The following is a 13,456-nucleotide window of genomic DNA, read 5'->3' on the forward strand; positions in this document are numbered from 1 at the left end:
GGTGTTGGGCGCTTTCCTCCATTTAAGAAAATGTCAAGCATTCGTGATTTGTTAAAAACTTTTTAACTCCCAGATTTAATTGTAGTGCTTAGCACAACTAAAGGCATTAATTATAGGTAACCAATTATCACACAAAATTGATTATCATCATTTATTCTGTCGCACCTAATTATTTTGACTTAAATGTCATGGGCGAAAAAAGCGTTGCAGTTCAGCGCAAATTAGTGAATTGTTATACGTATTTGTTTTTGTTTTGAGAATATCTTAAGCAAGCAAGATTATGCATTCTGCCCGAGAAAGGTCAAATTTTCAACTTCATCGAAGCTAATATAATTCATTAGCTCATAAGTAAAAGAGAGTGTTAAAGTTTGCCTGTTAGTTCGAAATTTCTCAAACCCTTTTCGCTTTGCCGAGCTCTATAGTTTTTCGTCGTTTATCTGGCAGCTCATTAATCACTTTTCGCCTGCAATTAAGAGTCAGAACAATTAAGTCTTTTATTTGACAAGCAAAACTAAATACATTGAGTGCGAATGCGTCAGCCAACTAACCAGCTTACATCTTCATACAAACACGTACAGACGTGTGTAAGTGAGAGAGTGAATGCCCGATTGAGTAGTGGCCATAACTGAACTTTACGGTCATCAAAATCAAGTGAATGCTATTTTACATACTTCCATTTACAATTTAGAATGCTTTCACACACTCAAAGCACAAAGCGCGAGTATCAATCGGCACTAATAGAAATGGAAAATCGTAGCCGAAAATAAAGGTTCAAAGCCTAAGGTTGCTGTCGTGTTAATCTTGTGTGATAATGGATTTGTAAAGCTTTTTTAATGCACAGCGTGAGGTGCTTACAAGGAATTGAAATGTGGTAAGTCAAATTTGAAATTATTTTATATTACGATTAAGCATTTGAAGTTTTATTTGTACATATTTACGAAGATATGTGAGGCGGTGAAAGGTTGCCAAAATTGGTTTATTAAAATTTGTGTGAGGTCTTCACGTTTCGATGCGCATTTAGTAACTTGAATAAATATGCAGATATATCAAAACTTTGCAGTTATTCCATTTTCAGCAATTTTCAAAAATATGTTAAATGAGTGCGTTATTTTTTCGTAGTGGCTGAACTCCGACTGTATTTCTGCCTTGAAAAGGCTCCTCATAAAAAAATATCTGCCGTTCGTTTACATAATTTATTCTATCGTTTTGTGGGCTTACCAGCTCCTTAACTGCTTTTCTTGCTTTGATTTTTCAAAAAAAAAAAAGTGTTACTACTTTTTCCGGCACGGCCTGCATGATAACACATACAGCTTTTAATATTTTTTGATGCAGTTTTTTTTTAATATTTGAAAGTGTTTTTTCTATAGATTTGATTTTTTATATTTTTATTGAAAATTTTTATAAACATGATTAAAGTGTGACATTTATGAGTTAAAACGCATACCTTTTTTTAAAATGCCGTAAATTGCAAAATTTTTCGAAATTCAAAAATCCGGCTCGACAGACTATAATTACAACTTTATTTTACAAGAATTTTTTTACTGTTTACTGATCCATCAATATTTCAAGGAGAAATCCCGCAGACCGTGGAGCAATGTTTTTTTTATAAAGTTTAAGTACTAATAAACAACATATACAATTTTTTTATATTTATTTCTATTGTAATCCCTTTAAAAACAGTTTTTCTTTTAGCGCATTTTTGGCGCTGCTGGACGTATGTAACCCCTTAATGATGGAGGCTAAAAATGAAATTGACCTTTGAATTCCAAAGAAAGCTTATTTCTGTTATCGGGTGTTTTTTTAGTTGCATGTGAACTATCGAGATCGATAACTGTGTTGACAAGTCATCGTTAGGCCAGAATAATGCTTCCAAACTGCGACACAGCTCGCTTAACAATCGATTTATTGCAATATTCAAGATACAGCCAGATTTATTGGAAAAAGTTGTCAAAAAGTGGGCTAATCGAAAGGACCATCTAACTTGTAACCGCCGCGGACGCATGTTGGATATCATATTCAAATAATAAATGCAATCAAATTACCTACCAGATTATAATAAAAAAATGTATTTCAAGAATATTTCTGTTTTGTATTATCGTCTTAAGTTCTCAAACTCTTAAACAAACAGCCCAGCAACACGCCAATGTGATTAAAATTAGGAGAAGGGAAGCGTTACGCTGTGTGCGAGTAAGCAACAAAATAACCTTTGCATGATATTTTCGTGCTTTCATAAAAGGTGATTTCCATTATTTTAACAAAAAAAAAAAAAAAAAAATCAATTCCAAACCGATCGCTAAAAAAAATTTCAAATATTCTTTCTAGTGTTATCAACTGCCAATTTTCTAATTTTTTTTTCAATTAGCATCTAGCCGGCGGTCGATTAACTTTATCAGAAACTCACTGACAGATATTCTTTGTTTAGCCATATACCGATTATGTGCTGATAAAACATTTAGCGAAGGAGTCAGCTGGTGAACGAGGACAAAACGAAGTACCTCTTATTATGAAACATAGAGTCGGCACGTTTGCGCATTGGCATCCACGTCACTATGGACTGTTTTTATTTCGAGGTTGTAAGAGACTTTTTTATTTAGGAACCATCATTAACACCGATAACAATGTCAGCCTTGAAATTCAACGTAGAATCTCTCTTGCCAACAAGTGCTACTTTGGACTAAGTAGGCAACTGAGCAGTAAAGTCCTCTCTCGACGAACAAAACTAACACTCTACAAGGCTCTCATCATGTCCGTTTTAAGGTATGGCGCAGAAGTTTGGACGATGGCAACATCTGATGAGGCGTCCCTTGCAGTGTTTGAGAGAAAGATTCTGCGGAGATTTTTGGACCTTTGCACGTTGGGAGGCGATGGAACGATGAGCTGTACGAGCTTTACGACGCCATACATAGACATAGGGCAGCGAGTACGTTGGCTGGGTCATGTCGTCCAAATGGATACAAACGATTCGGCTCAGAAAGTATTCGATATGGTCCCAGCAGAGGGTAGCAGAGGAAGAGGAAGGCGTCCTTTCATTGGCGTTGGAAAGATCAGATGGAGCAGGACTTGGTTTCTCTTGATGTGTCCAACTGGCGCTGGTTAGCATGAGAAAGAAACGACTGGCGCGCTTTGTTAAACTCGGCCAACATCGCGTAAGCGTTTATCGAGCCAATCAAGAAGAAGAAGAAAACATTTAGTTAACCAATGGAAAAACGTTGCTTGTTGTTACTAGAGCTGTGTTCTTTTGCAACCGACCTGGAAAGAACGCCCAAAATCGCTTTACGAATATAACGAAATGATCTTTGAAACAAAGAATCTTTAGTAAATATAGTTTTTAATTCTAAATAAAATATTAATTATATGTTAGTTGCTCCATTCTGTTTCATTTTATATTATTTTCTAGTAGCTAGACCTTTGCTGAAATTCTCAAACTACATTCACATTAGTCTCTTATTTTTTTTAATTTGTAATATTATTAACCAGGTCATATATAGGTAAACGTTTGCAACTCGAACCGGTTACTTTATATCAAGTAAGTTATTTTTTGTTGTTGTTTTCCACATTATAGGCTAATTCACATGCTATTCTTTTGCATCCGACTTGCAAAAGAATGCAGCTTAATTGGCAGAAATAAAATTTGAAATAAGCGAACCCTTCCCTTATTGATGAGGAGCAAAATAATAGATCTACTTCTGGTAAAAAAATCACTTTACGTTTCCAAATAATATTTTGCCAAACAAATTTAACTCTGGCAACTCTGTATGCATGTAAGTACATGCACTGAGTTGATTAATTTGTTTTGTGTACGATTTGGCGTCTTTTTCGTCATTTGTTTTGGCCACTTTTCTGTACAATTCACTGCGACATATCACGCTTTTGTATCTAGGCAATATATTTCCGCAGCTAAACATTTCGATAGTCTTATTTTTTGTTTGTTTGGTTTTCAGAAATCGATAAGAGTTTGTACAATAGCTCCTCTACATTACTCGTACTTCGTTACCGTTATTTGTCATTTCGACTTAATACCACATTCATCCCACTTTATCGACCGCTTTGATAACGTCTAATACCCTTTGCTGAATGTATGTATGAATGAGTGTATGTGTGTATGTAGGTAAATGTGGTAACGGGAAGCGAACGTACAAAAAGTTTATTTTAGTTGATTTACAACATTCAAACCCTGTGGAACGTGAAAAACACTTAGTTAGTTTGGGAGTTTTAATACAAAAATCAATATTTCTAAATTGATGGCTAAGGATACGGAATTGGAGATGATTTGTAGTAATGAATCATCGGTGACACCGACAAATGCTTATCCTTTTCCGCAGCGGAAAAATAAAATTATTTACCATCCCACAGTGAAGCAGTGGATGGCTTTATTGTCAGGTGATATGCGTTAAAAAATATTATCACTGTTTAAATAATTTATATTAAAATTAACGCTCACATGTGAGTGTGTGCGCAGTGTGTGAATGATTCATCGACTTAAGAATGCTGGATCGGTCAGAAGTTGGAATAAATATTATACGAGTAGTTGTTTATTTTTGTTTTTATTTCAATAACATGAAATTAATTATCGAACATAGAAATGTATATACAAGGTGGCGCAAAATTAATCACCCTTTCGGAAGAAAATATAATGATCCATTCGCCGACCAGTTAAACGTTAACTGATATAAAGGTCGGTTATATAAGGCTCCTGATGCACAACTTGCCTTTTTAAATAAATCCCTCACTGAACTATTTAACAATCAAGACCCTGCCCTATGAATAGATCTTGTCCATGTTACAATAATAAAGTCCGTTTAGCTTTAAAAACTCGAAACAAATTGTCTACAAAACGGAGAAGAGCCAACACTGATTATGGATAAATTGGATACCTCGTCACCATCTAAAGATTTATGGCGTAATTTCCAAAACCTGAATGTGGATGGAAAATTACAACCTGAGTGTAAAATTAACCCTGATAGAGGTTAGGTTAGGTTATGGTGGTAGTCGGTCCGTACGATCAACTTACTAAGACTTTACAGGTCCATTGTGATAGCATTGTGCGACACGGGAACCTTATTTATTTATTTTCATGAAGCCATTTAGTGGCTTTTATGAAGTGTAGGATTGGTCCAATACCCACGCCAGATAGTTTCGTAATACAATTGAAAAAGTATTGGCCTAGACAACCTGCTTTGATTTTAGCTAAGGCTGGACAATTGCAAAGGAAGTGCTCGACTGTTTCCTGCTCTTCCTCATCTCTATAGCTTCTGCAATACTCATGGGAGAAAACTCCTAGTCTCATGGAATGCCCACCAAATAGCAAATGACCGGTTATACAAGCCATGACCTTCGAGATTTCATCTCTTGAGAGGCTAAGCAATTCCTTTGTCTTTTTCTTGTTTATGTGCGGCCTTACAATTAGTGCCTTTGTGCCACGGAACCCAAATAAGGCTGACCTTGAATACGCCACTATCATCATTTAGGGCTGCTCGGCATTCCTGTGCAACCTTTGATCGTAGTACAGCCGCATTCATTGCTTTAATGGTGACCCTGACATGCTTAATGACTATTTTACTACCATCTGCAAAAACAGTAATTCTCCAGCAAAAAATTTTATTAACGATTCTCGTTTAAAAGATGAGTTTGCTTCCATTTATTCTAGGCACTCTAACACATATTACTAATCACTACTTTACAACTTTAGTGGAAAAAGGCTACCATCATTCCTGTAGCCAAAAAGAGCAATTTTACTAGCCCTAGTGATTATAAATCTGTAAGCGTTTTATCAGACTTTTCGAAGGTGTGCGAGTCGCTGATGGCAAGGCGAATTTCAGATATTTTTTCAGGAAAATAATTTACTGCAGTCTTGGTTTAGACTTAACGGCTGGGATACAAAATACTTGATGGATGACATTAGGCTTCTTGGCCTTTTAGATTTCTATAAGTCAGTTAATTCCGTACATCATGACCTTTGTAGCAAAAAGCTTAAGTATGTTTTTGGATTTTCTGATGGTTCTATCAAGCTTATGATCAGCTACTTTTCAGGAAGGCCTCAAACGATAATACGTAGGGCTGACTCCTCTACGTCTTGTTTTGTTGGCTCTGGTGTACCGCAAGTTTGCAAGTTTTCGTCCTTGGCCCCCATTTATTTAGTATTTTTGTGAATGTTCACGCTTATATGAATGACATTCAATTGTATTTGTCCAGTAGAATTGGTCTAGTTAAGGATTTGTGTTTTAAAATTAATAGTGACCTGGCATCAATACATCATCACAATAGGCCCACGATAATTGTCTTGGCTTTAATGCAGCCAAGTCATATGTCTTGCCCATATTAGAAGATATTCTTAAAGTGCTTGTCGGTAATAGCGCCCTGATGTTTACAAACAAAATTAAAAATTTAGGCTTTGTTTTTAATTTTGCGTTGAGCTGTTCTGATCATTTAAACAAAGCTGTAAGTAGCGTGTACTCAGTTTTACGTAGATTAAGAGTTTCAGGTGTGGTTTAAGGAATTTTTTTTATATTTTTTGTGTGCGGATGAGAGGGTTTAAAATACCTAATACATCATCAAAGCTGCCGTCGCAGCAATGGTATGTTCGGATACTAAAAACCTTTCCCTCGTTTGTAACCGTCGCCAACTCTGGAATCGTTTTCGCATTACTTCAGAATGGCATTCCTGCTTCCTCATTACAAGGTCTATACTTGTGTGCTTACGTTCAGGTCTCGCTCTTTTACCCGGAGATTTGTTTCTGCGAAGCCACTGATGATTTATCACGTTGCCTTGCTGCTTAGCATCTTGTTGATTATATTTATATTCAGTGGTTATGTGAGCGACAGCATTTTCCAACGTTCGACGTTCTTATTCCCAATGCATGCATTGGAAAAGATGTGTTCAGTATCATCTTCGGTGGCATCCCCGTATATGTCTGTGGGGTGTTCGCATTTCCCTATTTTAAATAGGTATTTCTGGACATAACCTTGCCACGACAGCATTTGTTTTGTATAAAAATTGACTTCACTGAAGTTCTTGCTTTACCATGCAGTGACGTTTTTATAAGCCTGGGCATCCATCTAATGCGTGTTTCGTTTCTCCAGCAGGCTTGCCATAATCTTATCGTTTCGACTTTTATTTCGTGCGCTGCACGGTTGCTAACTTCTTCTTCCTTCCTTTCGTTCTTTCATGCCCACAACTCTTGCCTCTCAAAGGCCTGCAAGTCTATAGGTATTGAACCGCTTATCACTTGAACAACTGGCGCTAATACTTTTCGGTAGGCAGTCACAACTCTCAGAGCTGCCGTTCGTTGTACCGATGCTTGGAGCTTACACTGGTGATTTGCCTTTAGCGCATTTGCCCACAGTTCAGCTCTGTATAAGAGAAGGGAGAGCGTGGTAGTCGTCATTATTTCTCCTTTCATTTGTGTTCGTTCCCCTATTTTGGACATCAGTCTACTATGTCTTGTGCCATTAGAGACTAGAAGAAAGCTTGCTATTATACTCATACTTCTCCCCACATACTCTGAGCTCGTAAACCTTGACTCTACTTTATCTCACAAAATTGATAATATTACGTGCTACGTCCTTGGTCTCAAATATATGACCTCTTTTCTTTATGGAAAACAATTCTAGGATGCAGCATTTTGGCTAGCTAGTGACTAGAAATTGTATATTTATGTATAAGCTAATTTAATTAAAAACTCCCAAATACCTTTATGAGAAATTAAGATCAATAGGCTCCAAACTCTGATTGCCCCCAAATATAATAATCGTATGATCTATCCATAGCCTCTTTCTGCGTTTGATTTGTTATAGGATAGGTTCTTCATTCGTTGATCTCCACAGTGCGTTGTTACTGATGATGTTCGGCCGGAATATGATATAGATGATGCGGAGGCATTTTTTGACGAAAGATTGTAGCCTCCATGTGATGGCGTTAGAGACCAGCCATGTTTCACTTCCGTACAACAGTACCAACTTCACACATGTGCTGTATATTCGAAGTTTAGAGCGCCTGGAGAATTGCGAACTCGCCCATACTGTATGCATGCGCTCGAACGCCGCCTTTGCTGTGTTTAGCATGCAGTTGACATCTTTATCTGCTACGCCTCTGCCGATGTAGCAGAAGCTTTCGAAAAAAATCACCGAGCTCCCGTCAACCATTACATGTCGTACCAGGACATGAATAGCACAATGGAACGTTAGAACTTTTAGGGAAGCATCCAGCCAAGTCCAAATTAATTTACTATATAGTTCCAAAACTCTGTTTCAAAGATGAATAGTGAGCGTTTAACTATTAAGCATTTGGGGCACGGTATTTATAAACAGCCCGCGTTAAATCGGTAACACCACAAAATTTTAACAAGTTTGAATTATTTTTCGTGATTTTGCTTGAAATATTTCTTATTTTGTTTTTTATAAAAGTATAGCTCATTGCCTAATAAAAGCCATAAAATCCAATTGTAAAATTGAATGTAAAAAATGCCATGAACTTCTCTTCCCAATTCCTCAGTTTTTAATTATAATTTTAAGAAATATTTTTCGTATTCAATTTTATAGCTTTTTAAATTTTAGTATAACGAAGTGGAAGTTTATAGGCATTAAAAAATCCCATTAATTTTTTTCCCTTACAGCATTGCGCATTTTCTTTATGAGACGATTGTTTTTTTTGGTTCTTTAAAGTAAATATCCAAGGAAATTAAAGCCAATGCGAATTTGGAACCAGCGGAGGATTACATTCAAAAATTAAAATATAAAATCAGACTCTGTTTGAAAGAAATCAATCGTCTTTCAGGCGACTAAAAGTAAAGGGTGATTTTTTAAGAGCTATAAGAAAGTTTTTCAAAAAAACACACGTAAAATTCAGAACAATGCATGAAATTTTTATTTAAATCGATAGTACAGTCCACATAATTTATTGTTTGAAGATTATTTCATGCAAATGTTGACCGCGACTGCGCTTCAAATGGTCCATCCGCTTAGTCCAATTTTGGCATACTCTTTCCAATGTTTCGGCCGGTATCTCACATATAAATGCTTTAATGTTGTCTTCCAATGCGTAAATTGAAGCAGGCTTGTCGGAATAGACATGAGCTTTAACATAGCCCCACAAAAAATAATCTAAAGGCGTTATATCGCACGATCTGTGTGGCCAATTGACAGGTCCCGAACGTGAATTAAAATGTTAACCGAACTCGCGTCTCAACAAGCCCATTGTTACGCGTGCTGTGTGGCATGTGGCACCGTTTTGCTGAATACACACACACTACATGTCATGCAAGTCAACCTCTTGCATTTTGGGCAAAAAAAAGTTGGATATCATTTGACGGTAGCGCTCAGCATTCACAGTTACGTTACGATTCACAGCATCTTTGAAGAAGTACGGTCCAATGATACCTCCAGCCCTTAAACCGCCCCAAATGGTGACCTTTTCGGGATACATTGGTAGCTATTGCAATTCTTCTGGCTGATCTTCATTCCAAAATCGACAATTCTGCTTATTTACGTACCCATTGATTCAAAATTGAGCTTCGTCGTTGAAAGTAAATGTTTCGACTTTAAACTTTCTTAACAGAACACGCATTTTTATAATAAAATTCAATGATTTGCAAGCGTTGTTCGTTTGTAAGACGATTCATGGTTAAATTATAGACCAAACTGAAGACGTTTGACAGTGAAACAAAACACGAAACGTGCGTCAGCTGTTTAAACCAACTGTTTAAACAGATAATAGCTAAAAAATCACCCGTTATAAGTATACAATCAGAGTTCTTATCCAATAAGTCTCGCATTAAGGCAAACTTTTCCTACAAAAATTCTTTATTTATATTATTTTATTGCCAATTTTTATTTGATTTTCATTGATAGCTACGCAAACAGTTAAGTAGGTATATGCAAATAATTACGAAATTCTATATTTTAGGCGCCCTTCTCTTCGTGCCGGGTGGTATGAGTATGGCATTCGGACTCGGTTGGAATTTACACACCCACATACCCACTACAATGCAATTACGTTACGCCTGGTTCATTGGCCTCATAATTGGCGCAATACTGGCAGCGCCGCTAATCAGAGCTGTGCCTAAGCGCGTTTTTATGGTAAGTTTAGAATCAAATAACAAATTTTATGCGATTTGTTGCTCATCAACGATCAGTTGGCATTTTGCAGTTGTTCGGCGCCATTCTGGTGATTATTGGCGGCATCATCTTCACCAGCGTACCTTACAACTATAGCGCCGTGTTGGCAGCGCGTTACATCAACGGCATCGCAATCGGTTGCACCACATTGGCATTTCTTGTGCACGCCAGCGAAATAGCGGCCACCGAAAATCGTGGCTTTTGCCTGTGGCTAGAACAAAATAGTATGACTGTCGGCATTGTAATTCAAGTGGTTTACACGTCGCAATGGACTTCTCAAGTGGACTTTGCTGCGGATCGGTTGCATGGAATTATTGCCATTATTTTCGGCGTATTGGCCATTTGCTGTGCGCATTTCATTGTCGAATCGCCGATCTTCTTCATACACCAATGTGATGATGCGCGCGCGCTCAACTGCTTGCGACAATTGCAGCGGCCAGAGTATGCGGCACCGTGCGCTCTACAAGTGCTGCTGGACCAACAGAAGGCCTACGTGGTGGAGACGGAGACGGTGGAATGGCGCGACACGCTGGTACAGAGTCCGCTGCTGCGTTTGTTGCTCTATCGCAGCATGATTGCTTTTGGCTTTTCGCTGCCGATGAACGAGGCAATGAAGTGGGCCAATTTGGTGGTGTTGAGTGATTATGAGTGGCAGCCCATAGTTTTTGTTATATTACGCGTTGGTGGCACCTTTTCGTCGTTATATATGTTCGATGTGACAGGCAGGAAAATGGTCTCATTGGTGGCGCTATTCTGCACCGCTGTGCTGTCCATCGCCATTGGCGGAGAATACGATGATGAGTTGAGCGTGAGGAGTGAGTACCACATGTCGGTGATTTGTGTGCTATCGCAGGTCTTTCAATTCTTTGCGGGATTGTATGCGCCCAGCTCCTCGGTGTACTTGAGTGAGGCTTTCCCGATGACGTTGAAGCCGTACTTTATCGCTGGGTGTCTGGCAGTGCAGCAGGCGATACACATCATTGTCATCTGCAACTTCCACTTCAACATCTACTCCATGTCTATGTATGCATTCGCGGTCGGCATATTGATGCTTCTGTGCTTTGCGGGCTTTTGTGTCACAATGCCAGAGACGCGTAAGACAACGCTGGGCGAAGCACAAATACGATTTAGAAGTCTATTGCACTTGAAGTGCTGCTAAATTGCAGAGGAAAGAAAGAATGTATGAAAGCGAAAGGAGAACGAAATGAAATTGTGAAATGTTTTACATACACACATACATTTAAGTACACACACAACAACATTGAATTGCGGCCAATTAAAAACTAATATTTGCCAATTAAAAAGTAATACTTGACATATGGATTTTATGTCAAGTTATTTCATTTGACATGCGAGATCAATAAAGTTAATGTAATTGCTGCTAACTGCATGATTAACAGTAAATTTGAAAGCAACGACATGTGCCACCAACGCACATGCTATGACCAAATACTGATACTCAATCAGATTACGCCCACCTACAAAGTGGCATTGCCTGAGCAATTTGTATTTTAAATTTTATGACAAATTTTGCTGCAAAGCTGCAGGAGCTTGCCAATTCACTTGAGCGAGTTCGTGGCTTAATTCTTTTGTTTTTCGATTATAAATTTATATTTGCATTTACCTAATGTATGTATGTATGCATGCATGTTATGAAGTTAGTTTGCTGTAGAAAAAAATACATATAGTTTTAACTGATAAATTATAAGCGATATGCGCAACTGTGGTGTTTACTTTTATTTTGCATATCAAGCGTTGTACAAAAAATAATAGCAGGGTGACAGAAAGCCGTTTTTTCTTGTTTATTTATTTATTTTTTCTTCCTTTTTTATATAACCATAGACGTAACTTAAAGTTTTCAACTTGGTAAAATAATAAAAAATGCAACAAATTCTCAACGAAATATCAAATTTTTTAATTAAAAGTCTTAAACAAATCTCGTCAACACAATTTTGTAGCCCATTGAATTTTAGCATAGTAAAGTGCAAGTTTAAAATAGCTCCGCAATCACGTTGATTTTTCACAATTTTTTTTCTTCCGGTGTTATGCATTTTCTCCATATAAAAAATGCTTGAGTAAGACCAAGTTGATTACGACGATATCTACTAAAGCAATAATAGAAAAATTTCTCAACATCGTTTTGCTGATTGTTAGTGAAAAAGGGTATCTCAAACTGGAAATTATTCCGAATTTATTGCTGGTATTTTAGTAACACGCAAATTCTTGTGCTGTGCAAAACCAAATAATTATAAGACCAGAGGCGTTTGCTTTTGATTTAGAAGTTTACAATGCAAGTCATTACGTTATCATAAATGTTTTTGATTGCTTTATCTCGTTCTTAGATTTATATGGTTGTTTTAGAACAAAATATATGAGGCGCGGAACAGCTTTGTTTGAATTTGAGCAGGGATAAATTTTAGCTTTACAATGGGAGAGATACCTTCAAAATTAAAAATAAGCAAAGCTGGACTTTTACATTATTTCCATTTGTACCAAGAGAAGTGTTTGAAAACCAAAATTTAACGCTAGAGATGTTCAGGAAATCAAACGTTTAGCTATAAATAAATCACGTAGCCCTGCTGAAATTAAGCTTATTCTTAATGTGGAGGTTATTTTCCATCATGTGCACTAAATTTTGCAAGCGGATTCTAGGCCCCTATTATGAGTTAGATTCGATCTTTGATATTCGTTGGTTGTCGAAGATCGAAAATCGAATGTCAATTTGGTATTATGAGCGGTGCAGCCCTGTCGAAATTTTCGTTGAATACCGAATTTAGAGTCGAATGCAATTTTGCTTTCGATTGTGTTGCGTATTGTGGGTAAACTTGTTAAAATGTAAGTTGTTTGCGATTATTTATGGTTTTATAGTAACCAAATAATAAATATATACTAATTTTGTTAATTTTATGCAGGTCGAAAGTCGTGAGTACTAAACAGCAACTAGGAAGGCTAGTTTCATTAATGGATGAGAATCCACAATTCGCAAAAGGGATATGCACCAAAGTTCAAGCAGCAAAAAAATGGGAGGAATTTACAACGGAGCTGAATTGCTTGGGACCACCAGTTAAAACGGCAGCAAAATGCATTAAGGTTAAGAATGGTTTTTTTTGTAATGCTTATAGAAATACATTTTTATTTTCCCTTGGCAGGTATGGGCTGAAATACGTAGAGAAACTGAAATACATATTTTTTTTCGAATGACGAATAATTGAATAAAGAAAATTTATAACAAAAATAAAACAGAAACTGTGGCATAAAGGTTTCTATTTAATACTTTTTAGATTTTTCTATAATATTCTAAGAATTTCATTTCTTATGCAGTATTTGCTATACAAATGTGCTTT

The 13,456-nt window shown here is 37.0% G+C and overlaps 1 protein-coding gene across 1 annotated transcript; it reads left to right on the forward strand.

Annotated features, from left to right (window-relative positions):
* Positions 1–4,167: 4,167 nt before the first annotated feature.
* Positions 4,168–12,204, forward strand: LOC128856494 (uncharacterized). The gene is made up of 3 exons (XM_054091796.1): positions 4,168–4,380; positions 9,901–10,073; positions 10,144–12,204. The coding sequence occupies exons 1-3, from the start codon at positions 4,242–4,244 to the stop codon at positions 11,269–11,271; spliced, it is 1,440 nt and encodes a 479-aa protein (XP_053947771.1). The 5' UTR covers positions 4,168–4,241; the 3' UTR covers positions 11,272–12,204.
* The last annotated feature ends 1,252 nt before the right edge of the window (positions 12,205–13,456 follow it).

This window comes from Anastrepha ludens, chromosome 3 (genome assembly GCF_028408465.1).
Source record: "Anastrepha ludens isolate Willacy chromosome 3, idAnaLude1.1, whole genome shotgun sequence".
Lineage (NCBI taxonomy): Eukaryota > Metazoa > Arthropoda > Insecta > Diptera > Tephritidae > Anastrepha > Anastrepha ludens.

Bases quoted from the DNA above. Each gene is read 5' to 3' on its own strand.
- LOC128856494 (XM_054091796.1), top strand. From the start codon at position 4,242: ATGGCTAAGGATACGGAATTGGAGATGATTTGTAGTAATGAATCATCG. The intron at 4,381-9,900 runs GTGATATGCGTT...TCTATATTTTAG, and splicing joins GTGGATGGCTTTATTGTCAG to GCGCCCTTCTCTTCGTGCCG. The intron at 10,074-10,143 runs GTAAGTTTAGAA...GGCATTTTGCAG, and splicing joins TGCCTAAGCGCGTTTTTATG to TTGTTCGGCGCCATTCTGGT.